This window comes from Podarcis pityusensis, assembly GCF_964106645.2.
Source record: "Podarcis pityusensis genome assembly, chromosome: 7".
Lineage (NCBI taxonomy): Eukaryota > Metazoa > Chordata > Lepidosauria > Squamata > Lacertidae > Podarcis > Podarcis pityusensis.
Window position 1 is genome coordinate 50,749,420 of NC_138031.1, and position 13,896 is coordinate 50,763,315.

Sequence of the window (13,896 nt, forward strand, 5' to 3'; positions counted from 1 at the left end):
TTTTTATTTATTAGATTTATATACCACCCTTCATCATAAGATCTCAGGGCCTTTGACAGAATAAAATAAAGGATAAAACAAATAAAACAGCGAATCAATACCCTCCTTCCTATTGGCAGGATAAATTGAGAGTAAGTGTCGCCTTTGATTTTACGGTTTGTGACCTTATGTATATGATATAGTGTATAAAAAAATAACTACAGCACCAGGAAACGCTTGGGTGCTTTTGTAAATAAAATAACAAGGAAGCAGACTCGCAGCGAGATCGTTATCGGTCACCTCCTCAAACCCCACCAGCTTTCTTTCCCGGACTGTTTGAAAGAAGCGTGTCACCACCCTTTCGTCCAATCAGAGAAGCGCTACACTTTCCCTTCGTTCCGTTCTCGTAAACCAATAGAATTCGCATGTGTTTCCTCTCCGATCCCGCCCTCCACCCCGCCCCGCCCGCCGAAATCCAAAAGCGAGTTTCCTAGGCGCCAGGTAAGAGGCGTGCGCGTGCGCACTTACAAGAAAATAGAGGAGGGGGCGTTTCTCTCTTTCCCCCTCCCTCCTTCCTTCTTCCAGAGTTCGACGCTTGTTGGGGTTGCCGTGACGTTTCCGAACGGTGTCCTCGCGCATCAATGCGCGTGCCCGGAGGCGCCCGAGAGCTGCCGTTCCAGCTCTCGCTTTTCCTTTCGGTGAGCGGTTTGGGGGGGGGAGGTTGGGTGGTGTGTTTTTTTGAGGGGGGCATGTTTTTCTCAATCAGAAGCGGCCGTTTCAGGTCGTTTTAGGGGCGGTTTCCCTTCTCTCTTGCTTCCCGCTTCACCTCCCTCCTGTGTCGGCGCCTAAAGCGAGTGTCGGGGAAGCTTTTTTTGGCGGGTGTCCCGAGAAGAGAGGACGGAGGGGCGGGAGCCCATTCAGGGGAAACCGGAAAAAAGGCGCGCCCCTTTGCTTCCCTCGCGGCGCTTCGCTTCAGCCCAGCGCCGTCCTTAGCAGGAAAAACGCTAGAAATCGGCGCCCTCCACGTGTGCCTGGCGCAGTTATTTATATTCTGCGGTGGGGACAGAGTTCCTCTTCCTTTCCTCCTCCTGCTCTGTGTTCCTTGGAAGTGTCCACACTCCTTTCCTATAAGTTGCCCATAAGAAGGTCGAAAACGGGGACAAAGCTGAGCCACATCTCGGCTCCGCAGCAAACTGAATGAATGCTTTGTTGGACGATGCTGGTGTCAGGGAGTGTTTCTGAGCATGTGTAGAGGGCTTCTCCGGCACCGTGCCCCTGCTGGTCCTTCTGAGCTAATAACGTGCTATGGAAGACTACTTTGAAGCTAGTAACACTGACCCACACAGCTCTGGAACGGTTGCAGAAAAGAGCCCTTTTCTTTTAAAAAGTAATTCCTGTAAATTCAACAAGGCAGTTAATTGCTACTTTTGTCGCAAAAGAAATAGTCTTAATTTATCTTGCAGATTTGTGAAGTGCTTGCCTCGGTGTGAAAAAATATATTTGGAGCTGACCAAAACTTAGTTGTGATTCAGAATTATTTCGTACGCAAGAAAGTTGATGGTGCTTCTCACATTCCCCCACTCCCATAGTAAAGGTTTTGGTTGAAAGAGCATTAATGAAAAATTGAGTACGTACACCATTCTCTCTGCTGTACCCCACTTCAGGTGCTGGCAGCCTCTAGAAACAGCAATAAACTCATGCCAATCGGCTTAAACAGCTAAATATAGCACCTGCACTGTGTGTAGTCAGCAATCTAATGAGCTGTGTTCCTGAAAAGAATTTATTTTGTTAAATGATTTGACAACCTGCATGTGTGTTTTGGTGCTTTGTATAACTTGATTTTGAAAATAAAAATACAGTAAAAGTTGCGTTTTGCAATTGTGATTGATGTAACTCTAATCTTGGACTGCTCTGGCATTTTGCTTTCAAAGAGCTTGTACCTGTTCCAGTCCTTCAAATGTGCGTTCCTTTTGCGTTTGGAATTTCTAGAGCGTATTGTGAAAGAATTTACTCAGTGTCTGTCTTTGTGGAAGATGTAGGGATACTGTGCTACGCTTGTGTTGGCAGTCATAGCAAAGTCAAACAACTGCACAGCTTTTCAGTTTTGTTTCTCAGTTATTGAGCTCCTGTAGCAATTTAGGAGCTTGATGACAGGTCAGTCTCTGACTGTACACTTACCATCTAGGAAACAAAGATTAGACAATGTGATTTAAAAGTACTGATAAAATAGAACATTTCTTGAATATTATCTTGCTGCCTATGTGTAACCTCTCTCTCTTACCCTTTAGGGCAGCTATGAGAAGACAGTATAATGGAAGACTTCAAATGTATTGCAGATGAAACATTTCCAAGTGTTTTGCTTAACTCTGTAACTGGCTGCACCAGTGACATTTTTGACAATATCACAATTTCATCAACTCTTGGTATACCAGTTGCTGCTTCAACTGAAGCCAGACGGAAAACTGGTTCTCATGATGGGTAAGACATTTGTTAGTTCATGACTAGAAATTCGTAGGTGAGTGTAGGGAAGAATGTATTGACTGAAGGATTGCTCATGGTAGGTAATTTCTAAATCTGAAACTGTTTCCAGGCATGGCTTTCTACTTCCATCAGTGTATGATTCATGATAAAAATAGAATCTAGATAATTGGAAATCTTACATAAAATTTGTTGAAACGGAATTCAGCAAGCTCATAATTATGTGCTGAACTGTCACACGTTGTGTAGTAACTTGGATGCAAGTAAAGCAGGTACCGGCAAGGGGCTGTTTGAAGACTACCTCCTCTCCTCCCAAGGGGTGAGATCTGGAGCAGGTCCCAGACATATTAGCATATTATCTCGGTCACCCTCTTGTGTGTAGAGGTGAATACCTGAATCCCTAGATATTAAAGCCATTTTTGCTAGTAACTGTAATATACAGGGTTGAGTAACAGTAGCTGCTCCAGGTGGAGTTATGAAGCAGCTTGGGGGCTGCTGGCTTAGCACTATGAAGACTTATAGTTGTTCGTAGCAATGGCCATTGACATCAGCAGTATCATTTAGTGAGCCACCTCATAAGCTGCTATTATTAGGCAAGATGCTGAAAGCAGAAGACCATGGTGGGGGGGAGGGGAAGCAAATATGTTCCTTTTTCAAAAGAAGAAGAAGAAGAGTGCTCTGACTATGAGACACTAAGGATTGGAGTACCTTCCTCATTTGATTTTACCTTGGATTGCTACTGGAGACAAATTTATCCTGTGGTTAATGTGAGGAGGTAGTGCCACTTCATAAGACATTCCTGATCACTGAAATGGTCTTCTAAACAACAGAGCTGAGAACTTGCAAAATAATGGTTTTGTTTTCTCTGTATTGCAGACAATATGATGAAGTGTCTTACACGGACAATAGATTCCCTGCTCCATTAGCATCTTCCTGTAGTGGTGAATCTGATTCTGATCCAAGAAAGAATCTTAACTTTCAGGATACTGTGTAAGAAGTAGATTACATAATTCAATGTTATATCTTGTGTTGGATCCAAAGATACATTTCTGCTCACAGAAGACTCCCTTCTGCTTATAGATTAGAACTTTTTGATTCAACTTTAAAATTAACTTTCAAGAGATATTCTCTGACAAATAGGTTTCATGAATGCCTGATTTAAATGTTGCTGCATGTCTTATCACTTTTAACAGCAGAGATGGGGGTGTAATTTCATTATATATCTTTTGCCAACAGAAAAAACAACATTCCTCTTCTTCCAGCCTTCAGCTAATTAAAGAACCTATGGTCTTTTAAACTCTGTTTTTTATTGTTTTGTTTGTTATTTCTTATGTATTTTTGTGCTTTTATACTGTAAACTGCCCTGTGAAAAGTGGTATATAAATTTAATAAATATAATAATACTATAGTCCCCCAGATGTTGGACCTAAGCTTTCATAATACCTGACTGTTGGTCATGCTGATGAGAATTGCAGTCCAACATCTGAAGGTCCAAAGGTTCATTCCTGTTCTAGACTGCTAAGACCATGAAATATACTCCTTATGTTTTAAATCCTAAAATGTATGTTAAGATTAACCTACGGATAGTAATGAAAGCCCAACTCGGTTGTTCGTTAGACTAATTTCTGTGGCATGTGGAGTTGTCTCACAAGAGAACCTGTGGTCAGATTGTATCTAGCAAACTCACCCACTCAAGGCCACTTATGACTCTAGAAGCAAATCTTATGTACTCCCTATTAAGTTCTATCTTTTGCTTGCATGGTGTATATCATTTTTTCCAAATTATGACCTGTTGAAGGAACATAAGTTCCCTGTTAAAAATGTTTAGGTAGATGCTGCTAATAAACCTAGCTTGAGTGTGGTTGGTTTTTTTTAAGTGTTGAAGTAGATAACTACTTCCTGGCTTAGCTTGTTAAAAAGTACCTGTAAGATCCTAATATATTTTTCAGATTTTAGCCTTAGTTAACTTTTTCATTTAAGTTAGTCTAATATTGATATTACCAGTTGAGAAGCACTAGAAAATCTTTATATGTTGCTGGAAAGCTAAACTTGCCTCTCATTTCAGAATGATCATGAGAAATAAAACTTTTATTCAAATACACCTACTATGTTGGAGCTAGAAGGAAAACACATGAGAATTGGTTTATGGAAAGATGTACTTAGTTTGTAAAATTTTGGAACAGCAAGCTATAGGCTAATATGCAAACTTACCTATAAAAATATTTATACATGTTAAACACAAATTAAATTTGAGTTGGAAACCTCTTATTAAGAATTGACAATGACTGTATATGTTTTATAAACATGCCGTTTATTATATTATATTTTTAAATAAAATGCAGCAGGTTGCAGCTTCCTGCCTACAATATCCAGGGTGTGATCCAATCTACAAGATACCACTAGGGAAGTTATTCTGGAATATATAGCTTAGTGTGGTTCAGCTAAACAATGCAGGTGGAGCTGTCTGACATTAAGTATATTAAACTACTACTAAGCAGTTGTAAAATTAAGATTAAAACCTTCATTTTTACTTTCTCAGGGAATGCTGTAATAAAGCTGCAGACAATCAGTTGGAGTCAAACCAGCAAGGATCTAATGTTTTGCAGCAAAAGCACCAGCATTTTTCTAATGAAAGCTCTGGGAACCAGTGGCATTCTTTGCATGAGAGGCTTTCACTTCAACACTTGGAAGGTAGGCAGTTTTCACAGTGTCTGTAGGAATACTATTAAGCATTCTACAATGTATTCTGAAGTTCTGCTAAATGTGGTATCCTCATTTGTGATACTTCAAGTGTAATATAGCTTTCCTGCTAATAGTCACCCACTATGAGTTTCCCATCAGTTTGGAAATGAACTGGAGCTACCAAAAATAAGGTAGTAGCTGGCATCTACATAATTTGGCTGGCTGACTTGGTGGGAATAGACAAACTTGGATGATGGGGGAGAATGGAGTAGAGCAGGAGTGGGGAGCTGTTGATCTACAGACCTAATTAGGCCTGGCAGACAATTTTATTTCTTTACTTTTATTTCATAAAATTTATATACCGCTTGATTGTAAAAAACCTCAGTGGTTTAAAGTAATTTTGGGCAAACCAAACCCACATTTCTCTGTACCTGAGCTCATATGTGAATGTACTTGAAGGGTGCAATTAATTAAAAAATAATATTCTTGAATGATTCCATACTTGATTAGTTTACATTTGCTAAAGGTTTTTGATAGCGTTCAATTTTTATGCACAGTGCTAAATGGGAGACAGTGACCCCCCAAAAAATAAACTAGTGATATTTGCAGAGCAAGAGCATTTGCATAAAATTTGCAAGCAATATAATCCATGTACCACTGTGGTTAAGAAATTCCTGGCAAATTCTTTTCTCTGCCTTTGTAAAGATGACTGCTAATGCAGTAGGAAAAAACTTTTTTTTTTTAAACTTTCAGATTTGACAGCTAGAATATTTGCTTCATTTGAAAAAGACAATGAAGACTGCAAGGTAACTTTTCTGCAGTATGATTGATGTAGACTTTACAAAGAACTAATGTACTTTTTTTCTAGCAAAAAGTCTTAAGTAAATAATGTCTTCTGAAGCATCACTCTCCACATGCTTGACCACACTCTCAAAGAATCCAAAGCAGTAGTGAGGCAGGCTTTATCTTTGCAGAAGCCATGCTGTTGTTTCATTAGCAAGACTTCTTCTCTTTTATACTTTACCATTTTATCTTTAAAGCTTTACACCAATTTAACTGGAATAAACATTAAGTTAACTTGTCTGTAATTTCTTGAATCCCTTCTATTTTTTAAAACCTATGCGACTTAAACGTGGGATAATATAACATCATGTTCTGCTTTCCTTGGGGGCATTTGATGAACACTAGAGACTTTGATTGATCCAGCCAGTAAAAAGTGAAGTTATGGAGGAGACTCAACAATAAGTACTTCAAATTCCTGTATTGACTTTGGTTTGTAGGCTATTTCATTAGAACATGGTCAGAAGAGGATAACAAATGAAATAGACAACAAGGCTAGGATCGACTTTTCCAGATTTATAGAAAATGAACAACCACTGAGCTTTGCAAGCTTAGAAGGACATTCTACAGGTATTGCTTTAAAATTCGAATTGTTTGGTATACTTCCAGTTTATTTTTGCTAAGGATGGCTCCACACTGCCAACAGCAAGCCAGATTATTTGTGCACTGGTGTTTCATGCGATGCATATGCTTCCTGCAGTGAACATGTGAAGTGCAGATAATATACAAATGTCCTTAAAACACCTGTGTGCATATATCTGGGGAACTGTGGAAGAATGCATGTGGTTCATACTTGATATCTGAACTAATGGCAAGCCGCTTTTTGCTGAATTAGAATATGAAATTGGAGATGAAGAGTTCTGTGATGGCCAACTGGAGACCTATTTTGAGCAGCTGGTACTACCAGAAATGCAGATGGAAGATGTTGAAGAACATGAATTTGGAGAACATGTTAAAGCCATGGAACTGCCTTCAAATAGGAATAGGAAAACTGTAAGTGAAAATTCAGTTATTCTAGTATTGGGGGTTTGTAGGCACACTATGACATTGTTCAGTCTGCATGAACAACTTTGTAAAAGGTGGTTGGGGGGTAGATAATGTTGGTAACTTAAGGGAGCTAAAATGAGGCACAGTTCACTTGCCCCAAAGCTGCATCTCCTGCAGAGGATCCTAATAGCAATAATGCCCCATTTCCCTTTTCTTTCCTCACCTTCTACACAAGAGCTACAAAAGAATACAGAATGAGCAATAGATGGAGATAAGGCAGCACACAGAGACTAGACATTCTCCCTAATGTTGTGTACTTGTGCTCGTACGCCCTTGTTGGTTGGTGAAAAGAAATGGTTCTGTTCAGACTTTCTGGGATCCTTCATAAGCACTACACTTGCGGTGCAAGTGGATCATGCTCTAACAAAATACATAAATAATCTTCTGCCGTCGCTCAAGAGTTCTTGGGTACTTGAGCTTCACCTGCTCTGAGCGTGATGTGTAGCTAGCCAACCTCCCAATTTTGAAGCTGTAGCGGTGAGCAGGGCTCATCCTGACACATTGTATGATGTTCCTTGCAAAGCCACAGGCCTCCCCAACTCTAGAGCACATTGAAGGCATTTTGGCTGAAAACTAACACTTAAAATTCTTCAGGAAAAGTTCCAGATACCTAACGTTTGCCAGGCAGCAAGAACTGATTCTCCTGTTGCAAGCGACGAAGAACTGTATGATTTTAAGGAAGCTGGGCAGAATGAGAAAGACGAGCAATTTATGTTGCCCATGACAGCAAGGCAAGAGGTGCGTCATAATTAAGCTTGGCTAAATTTCTAGAGAAGACACAAACCTTTAACCAATATAGTTTGGGGGTTGCTGAACATGGGTTGCTTATACTCGAATACATTTTAAGAATTTTTTTTCTTTAAATTGCAATGCATTTGCTTATCTTTTCTTTTTTCTTTGCAACAGGTAGAATGCAGTAAACCTAGTCTAAACTCCGGACACAGTGATAGTTCTGAAAGGTTTCCTGCTGAAATGGTAGTTTACACATCTGAAGTATGCAGTAGAACAACAGATTATCAACACGCTTCTTCAGATACCCTAGGTAGCAGCTCTGTTATTGATGGTGACATTTTAATGTACTGAATGTGCATATCAATTTGGTACAACTTAGTTTATTATGTGTCTCCTTAAAAGGCACAATGTTGTCATGACAAATTTTAAGCATCTTTTAAAAAATGCATATTGAGTAAAAATGAATATAATGAGGAAAATACAGTATAGTAATGATGCCCAAAGTACTGTGGGAATAACATGTTGATGCCAAGATGTGTTACCTATTAAATGGTTTTTTCTATTACAACATTTCTTTCATTTCATTTAAAATCAATGCTAAATAACTGTATCACTGCAGGTTGTCATGACTGTAGTGAGGAAGATGGAATATCTGTAAAGACGAAAACAGTCAGCAGCAGCAGAAATGTAAGTAGAGGACTGAAAATCAGAATCCATGTATTCTGGCTCAAGATACTGAGTTTGACCTAATGTTGGGTATCTCCTAGCGTAGACCCATTGAAATAAATAATCTTAAGTAACTTGTTCATGGGTCTTCTCTGAGTAGGAGTTGGATATCACCAGTTTCTTTTAACAGGGGATCATCTCTTTTTTAAATAAACCAGACTTCTTTTTGAGCAAGTGTTGGGGATACTTTTTGTTTCTGTTTTTTAAGGAAAACATTCTGAGTAGTCTGAATTTCCAAAACTTCTCAAGAGTTTATGAATCAATCACACATGCAAATCCCTATTATTTTTTTCCAACCAGTAGTCATCTGTCTCATGCCAAGACCTTGAGTAGACAACATTAACTTGTTCCTTTTGTCCCTTCCTCCTCTCCCCATCACCACAATGAGCACTATAGTTAACAGTACCTAGCTGATGATCCTATATGCAAGCTGGAGGGAGCTTTCCCGGTAAAATTGCCCAAATGGCATACACTACTTAACAGCAATAAACACTTTAAATTGCTTGCTAAAACCATACTCAATGAAAGTCCTTGAGCAATTATAGAAAACCTTACTACATGAGGTTATTTAAAATTGGTCTGGGAAAGTATCTCTTAATTGACATTAAAAAGAAAATGAACATTTTTGTCCAATTAATAAAGTAACTCTCTCTCTTTCCTTTTGCTTTTTATAAAAGGATGCCACAAACGTAACCAACTGTGAATTAAAGCTAGATTCTCTCTACTTTAAATGCATTGCTGACAGTAATGCTGCTTCTGAGATATGGCACACAGAACAGCAAACCCAATTTCCTGATCTGTCGCAGCTTGCTAATGAAAATTATGTTCCTCTGGCTGATGCATACCTGTCGCCAAGTGCTTACAAAGGTTCAGAGCAATATGAATGTACAGCAGAAGGTTAGTTAAATGCTAGCTCCTGTGTGCTTTCAGCTTCTAGATTGATTTTGAGATGTTGCTGAGTTGGTGGGTGGCTGCTGTGAATGCTTTTGTGTTATGCCTGATGTAAACAGCACATGGCCTTACTGATGAAATACTGTAGCTTACTTGAAAATGAGAGTGGAACAAAAGTAGCTTTTGAATATCCCGGTTCAGTTTTGATTTAACCACTAAGTTAAAGCATGCATGTATTGCTTATTGTTGTTGTTTTGTTAAATCAACTCATTGTTAGCTTTCCTTTCCTTCTCCTTTCCTTCCCCCAATTGTCAAAGTCTAGGTAGTAACATCCTTTGGATAGGAACCTTATTTGTGCTATATTGTAATGTACTCATTCATGTACATGTGTGTCATGACTGAAAGTGGAGGAAGCTAAAGACAATATGTGATTCCTTTTTTTAGAGGACCCACCCCATGATGTTGTGTATCAAAATGAAGATGGTAGATGGGTGACAGATCTTGCTTACTACACGTCATTTAATAAAGAAGAAGTATCCAATTTCTCAAACTTAAGTGGAGACTTCGTAGCTGGATGTAAGCCTTACTATACCTTTAAATCTTTGGAAATGTCTTGATTGCATTTCACTTCCTAAACTTAAAAGAACAGACACCTACATTTACAAAATATGTCAGTATCAGAAGGAGTTTTGTCGGAGCTCCCTTGATTTCTCGAGATTATTTTTTTTACTTTGGTTTTAAATTACCCCTTTCCACAAAGATAAGTAGGAAACATAGCAGGGGTCTTGCAAAGCTTTCCTTCGACCTGGCTTGAGTAAGTTTGTACTACAAGATTAATTATATGTTAGGACATGGGTCACCAAGATTCTCCACATATTTGTAGGTAATGTAATGCAGATGCCAATTGGATGACAGTGAAACAAAAATACTTCTTTGGGTAACTGAAACTTCAGTGTTAAAGCAATTGACAATTAATAGCATAAGTAACCTGACTTCTTTAAACTTAGGATATTAGTTGTGATAGACTTCAATTGTAGTATTACTTACAAAACTGCTGAAATTAAATAATGGTAGAGGAAAAGGGCTGGCATGGCTTTCAGATTTCCTAGCTGATAGCTCTGCTCCTTACAAAGACAGCAGCACAGAATACCAGGGCTTCAGATGATACAAAAGCTTGTTTTTATTCAAAGTGGTTCTCCTTGAATGGTAAATATCTGTCTTTTCTTACAGTTGGTATTACCATAATATCATAAAACCACACAAAACTTTTAAATTTTATTTATTTATTTGGATTTATATACTGGTGACATTTTTAGGAATAAATCTCTTTAAGTAGCTACAAGTATCATGAAATTACAAATAGAAATCAGAAAATAATAACTAAATTATTTTTAAAAATCCATCAATTAAAAACATCACAGCCAGTAGCTGAACAGAATAACCACCTTAAACATCTCAAGAAGCCTGAGTAAGCAGATATGCTTTTAGCCGACTTAAAACATTCAGCTGATGGAGCTAAACAAATTGCATATTAACATTACATGACCTTACAGGAAACTAAGCTCAGTACATAAAATATGCCTAATTTTTAATGTAATTTTTACTTCACGATTACTTTACCTTTCACTCATTCATCCATTCTGCCTAGGGAATGTGGGATATGCTAAGAGGTTAATTGTTTCCCTTTCTTCCTCTTACTCTTTGAAAAGCTGAAGCAATTGCTGTGATTGACCAAGATCAAGAAGAATTTGAAAGGGAACACAGATTTATTCAGGTAGGAAACATCGTAAAGAGGCTATTCTGATCCTTTTGTCTATAGGTAATGATAATTCTTGACGTTTTTGTTTGCTACATTTTCAGGAAGAGAAAATGGAACTGCAAAATACCTCTGGATTAGAGGACTTTTCATGGAAATGTGTTAATAACGGCAACCCACTAAGAGGTTCACAAACTGACTTTAGCAAAGATGCTAGTTACCTACGGCTCTCTTTAGGAGAGTTCTTTGGTCAGAGGTCTGAGGCTCTTGGTTGTCTCGGAGGAGGAGGTGATGTGAAACGGGTACGTAGCCGTCTTGTCCACATACTTTTACCACTATATGTACATACTTGGTTTTTGACAAGATTCCTCTCAGACTACAAAATAGAAATAAGTAAATGAGCAGGCTCATCGCTGAGTAATAGAGCATATGCTTTGCATACAGAAAATGCAGGTTTAGTGCCTTCCAAATTCATTAAAATATCTCTGATAGAAGGACTGAAAGATATATATGCCTGAGACCCCGGAGAACTACTGCATTTTATGTAGCCCATTACTGACTTGTCCATGAGGTAGTCTCATGTGCCTGTAAACACCTGTTGAGTTATTTTCTACAATGGACTGTGAAACATGGGCAAAGAAGCAAATATTTGAAGGCAAGTTTGACATCTTCCAGAGCTAGACGCTGTGTTGGCCAGCTTCTATTACTACATGTTTCTCAAAGCATTTATCACGAACGTTATTTCCTCTTACAGCCATCTTTTGGTTATCACATTACTTCACCGGAAAAGAGACAACCTCTTCCTTTGTGGAGGCAATCAGATGTATCTAGAACAAACACTGATGAACAGAATTCTCAGACGTCTACTCTTCAAGGTAATTTCTTGTAAACCTAATAATTTCCCGTAAACCTAAGAATTCTGTGCAAGTAGCTGTTTTATCAGGTGAAGCCAACCTAGTGGCCTCCAAAGATTGTGAACTACAGTGGTGCCCCGCAAGACAAATGCATCGCAAGACGAAAAACCCGCTAGACGAAAGGGTTTTCCGTTTTTCGATGCGCTTCGCAAGACGAATTTCCCTATGGGCTTGCTTCACAAGACGAAAACGTCTTGCGAGTCTTGCGATTTTTTTCGCTTTCCCCCCCCCCTTTTTCTAAGCCGCTAATAGCCTTTTAGCCGCTAAGCCTTTAATAGCCGCTAAACCGCTAATAGCGCTAAGCCGCTAATAGGGTTGCTTCGCAAGACGAAAAAACCACTAGACGAAGAGACTCGCAGAACGGATTATTTTCGTCTTGCGAGGCACCACTGTACAGTTTCTCATACTTCCCACTAGCATGGCTAATGGACTGTTCACAACACCTGAAGGGCATCACGCTGGCCACGCATGATGTTAGCCAATTGTTCACTTCATTTCCAAAATCTGCTTATGTATTGGGCCAAGTCTGATTAACACTATATCATACAGTTGCAAACTATGCTGCTAGCCTGCTAACAGAGTGTAAGTGAGGGCAAGAAAATGGGGTCTGTGTTTTATATTGAGCATATTCCAGAATGGCATTAGAGGACTGCTCTGCCCCCGGCAACTATGCTGCAGGGTTTCGTGCTGTTTCATATTAAGGTAAGGAGCAGCTCATATTTTTCATGCAGAGGGCAGGATTGACTCATGGCCAACCCCTCCAGGGGCAACATGTCAAAGTGGGCATGGCTGAAGTCTAAAAGTGAGGATAGCTAATTTTAAATTTCTTTAAAAAAAAAAAGACACAGAGGTATCGCAAAAAGCTTTTGGTATCGTAACACTGGGGGTGCATAGGAACTTTTAAAAGTCATTTTGGGCTGTGGGTCAAAAACCCTGTTGGGGCTATATGCAGGCCAAGAGGTTTTTTTAACGGATTTTAAAATTTTGGTTTTAGTGCTTTATTATGTGTGGTATTTAATGGTACAGATATGTAAATCACCCCGGAATCTTTTCATGAAGGATGGCTTAGAAATCATAGGTTTCCTTATGCAGCTTAGTATTATCCTCACACACTGTGCTTGGTATGAAAATAAGCAGTTAGAGTACAGATAGAATTAAATTGCTTTTGCATAGGATTTTTGTTATTCCAAATAGATCTTAGATGTGTGCTTAATTACATTTGTGTGGTGTTTACACTTAAAATGGTCATGTTCGGACAATCATTCATAGTGTCATGAAACACATTTCTCTCCCCTTTTCACATTGGCCAATGACTTGGATCTCCTGCCTTGCATTAATCCAGAATTCCCCATTGCATCCAAGCCAGGGAACTCTATGTTAATGTGAGTTAACAAATCAGGTTAATATCTGTGCCAAAGCAAGTATACAACAGAAAGAGGTGGAACAGCAGCATGAAAACATGGATAATGATCTGAATATGGCTAGGCGCAGCATTAACCTTTGCAATTTGTTCTTTGCAATATACATTTCTTTTATTGGCTTATTGTAAGCAGTATTCTAGCGAACACAAGGTAACTTTTATTGTCTTAGGGGATGTAGAAGAAAGCATTAAGGAAGACTCCCACATTGCATCTGCTACATTTACCCTTTGTGAAATGAGTGCAAAAGACACAGAGAGAGGAAGGGTAAGTAGGCATCAAAAGCAAAATAGATATCTGTTAAAAAGTATTTCATTTCTTCTAAGAATTCTGAAACAAATATTTCAGTGTGTCTAACATACCATATTTTTCCATGTATAAGATGCCCCCATGTATAAGACGACCCCTATTTTTTTTAACTCAAGATTAAGAA

General features: G+C 38.8%; 1 protein-coding gene across 5 annotated transcripts in view; it reads left to right on the top strand.

Moving 5' to 3' along the window:
• The first annotated feature begins 440 nt into the window (after positions 1–440).
• CEP192 (centrosomal protein 192) overlaps positions 441–13,896 on the top strand; it is a 47,857-nt gene continuing 34,401 nt past the window's right edge. Inside the window, exons 1-16 of one of the 5 annotated variants that reach the window (XM_081014071.1) lie at positions 441–480; positions 2,268–2,457; positions 3,334–3,447; positions 4,997–5,148; positions 5,893–5,945; positions 6,420–6,549; positions 6,815–6,972; positions 7,627–7,764; positions 7,933–8,068; positions 8,378–8,445; positions 9,162–9,381; positions 9,820–9,951; positions 11,085–11,149; positions 11,236–11,433; positions 11,886–12,006; positions 13,636–13,730. In XM_081014071.1, coding sequence (XP_080870197.1) covers positions 2,291–2,457; positions 3,334–3,447; positions 4,997–5,148; positions 5,893–5,945; positions 6,420–6,549; positions 6,815–6,972; positions 7,627–7,764; positions 7,933–8,068; positions 8,378–8,445; positions 9,162–9,381; positions 9,820–9,951; positions 11,085–11,149; positions 11,236–11,433; positions 11,886–12,006; positions 13,636–13,730 — 1,947 coding nt within the window. In that variant the 5' untranslated portion in view covers positions 441–480; positions 2,268–2,290. Of the gene's footprint in view, positions 481–538; positions 678–731; positions 1,367–2,267; positions 2,458–3,333; positions 3,448–4,996; positions 5,149–5,892; positions 5,946–6,419; positions 6,550–6,814; positions 6,973–7,626; positions 7,765–7,932; positions 8,069–8,377; positions 8,446–9,161; positions 9,382–9,819; positions 9,952–11,084; positions 11,150–11,235; positions 11,434–11,885; positions 12,007–13,635; positions 13,731–13,896 lie in introns of those variants that run through there. The other 4 variants (XM_081014069.1, XM_081014073.1, XM_081014072.1 and 1 more) reach the window with 4 other exon arrangements.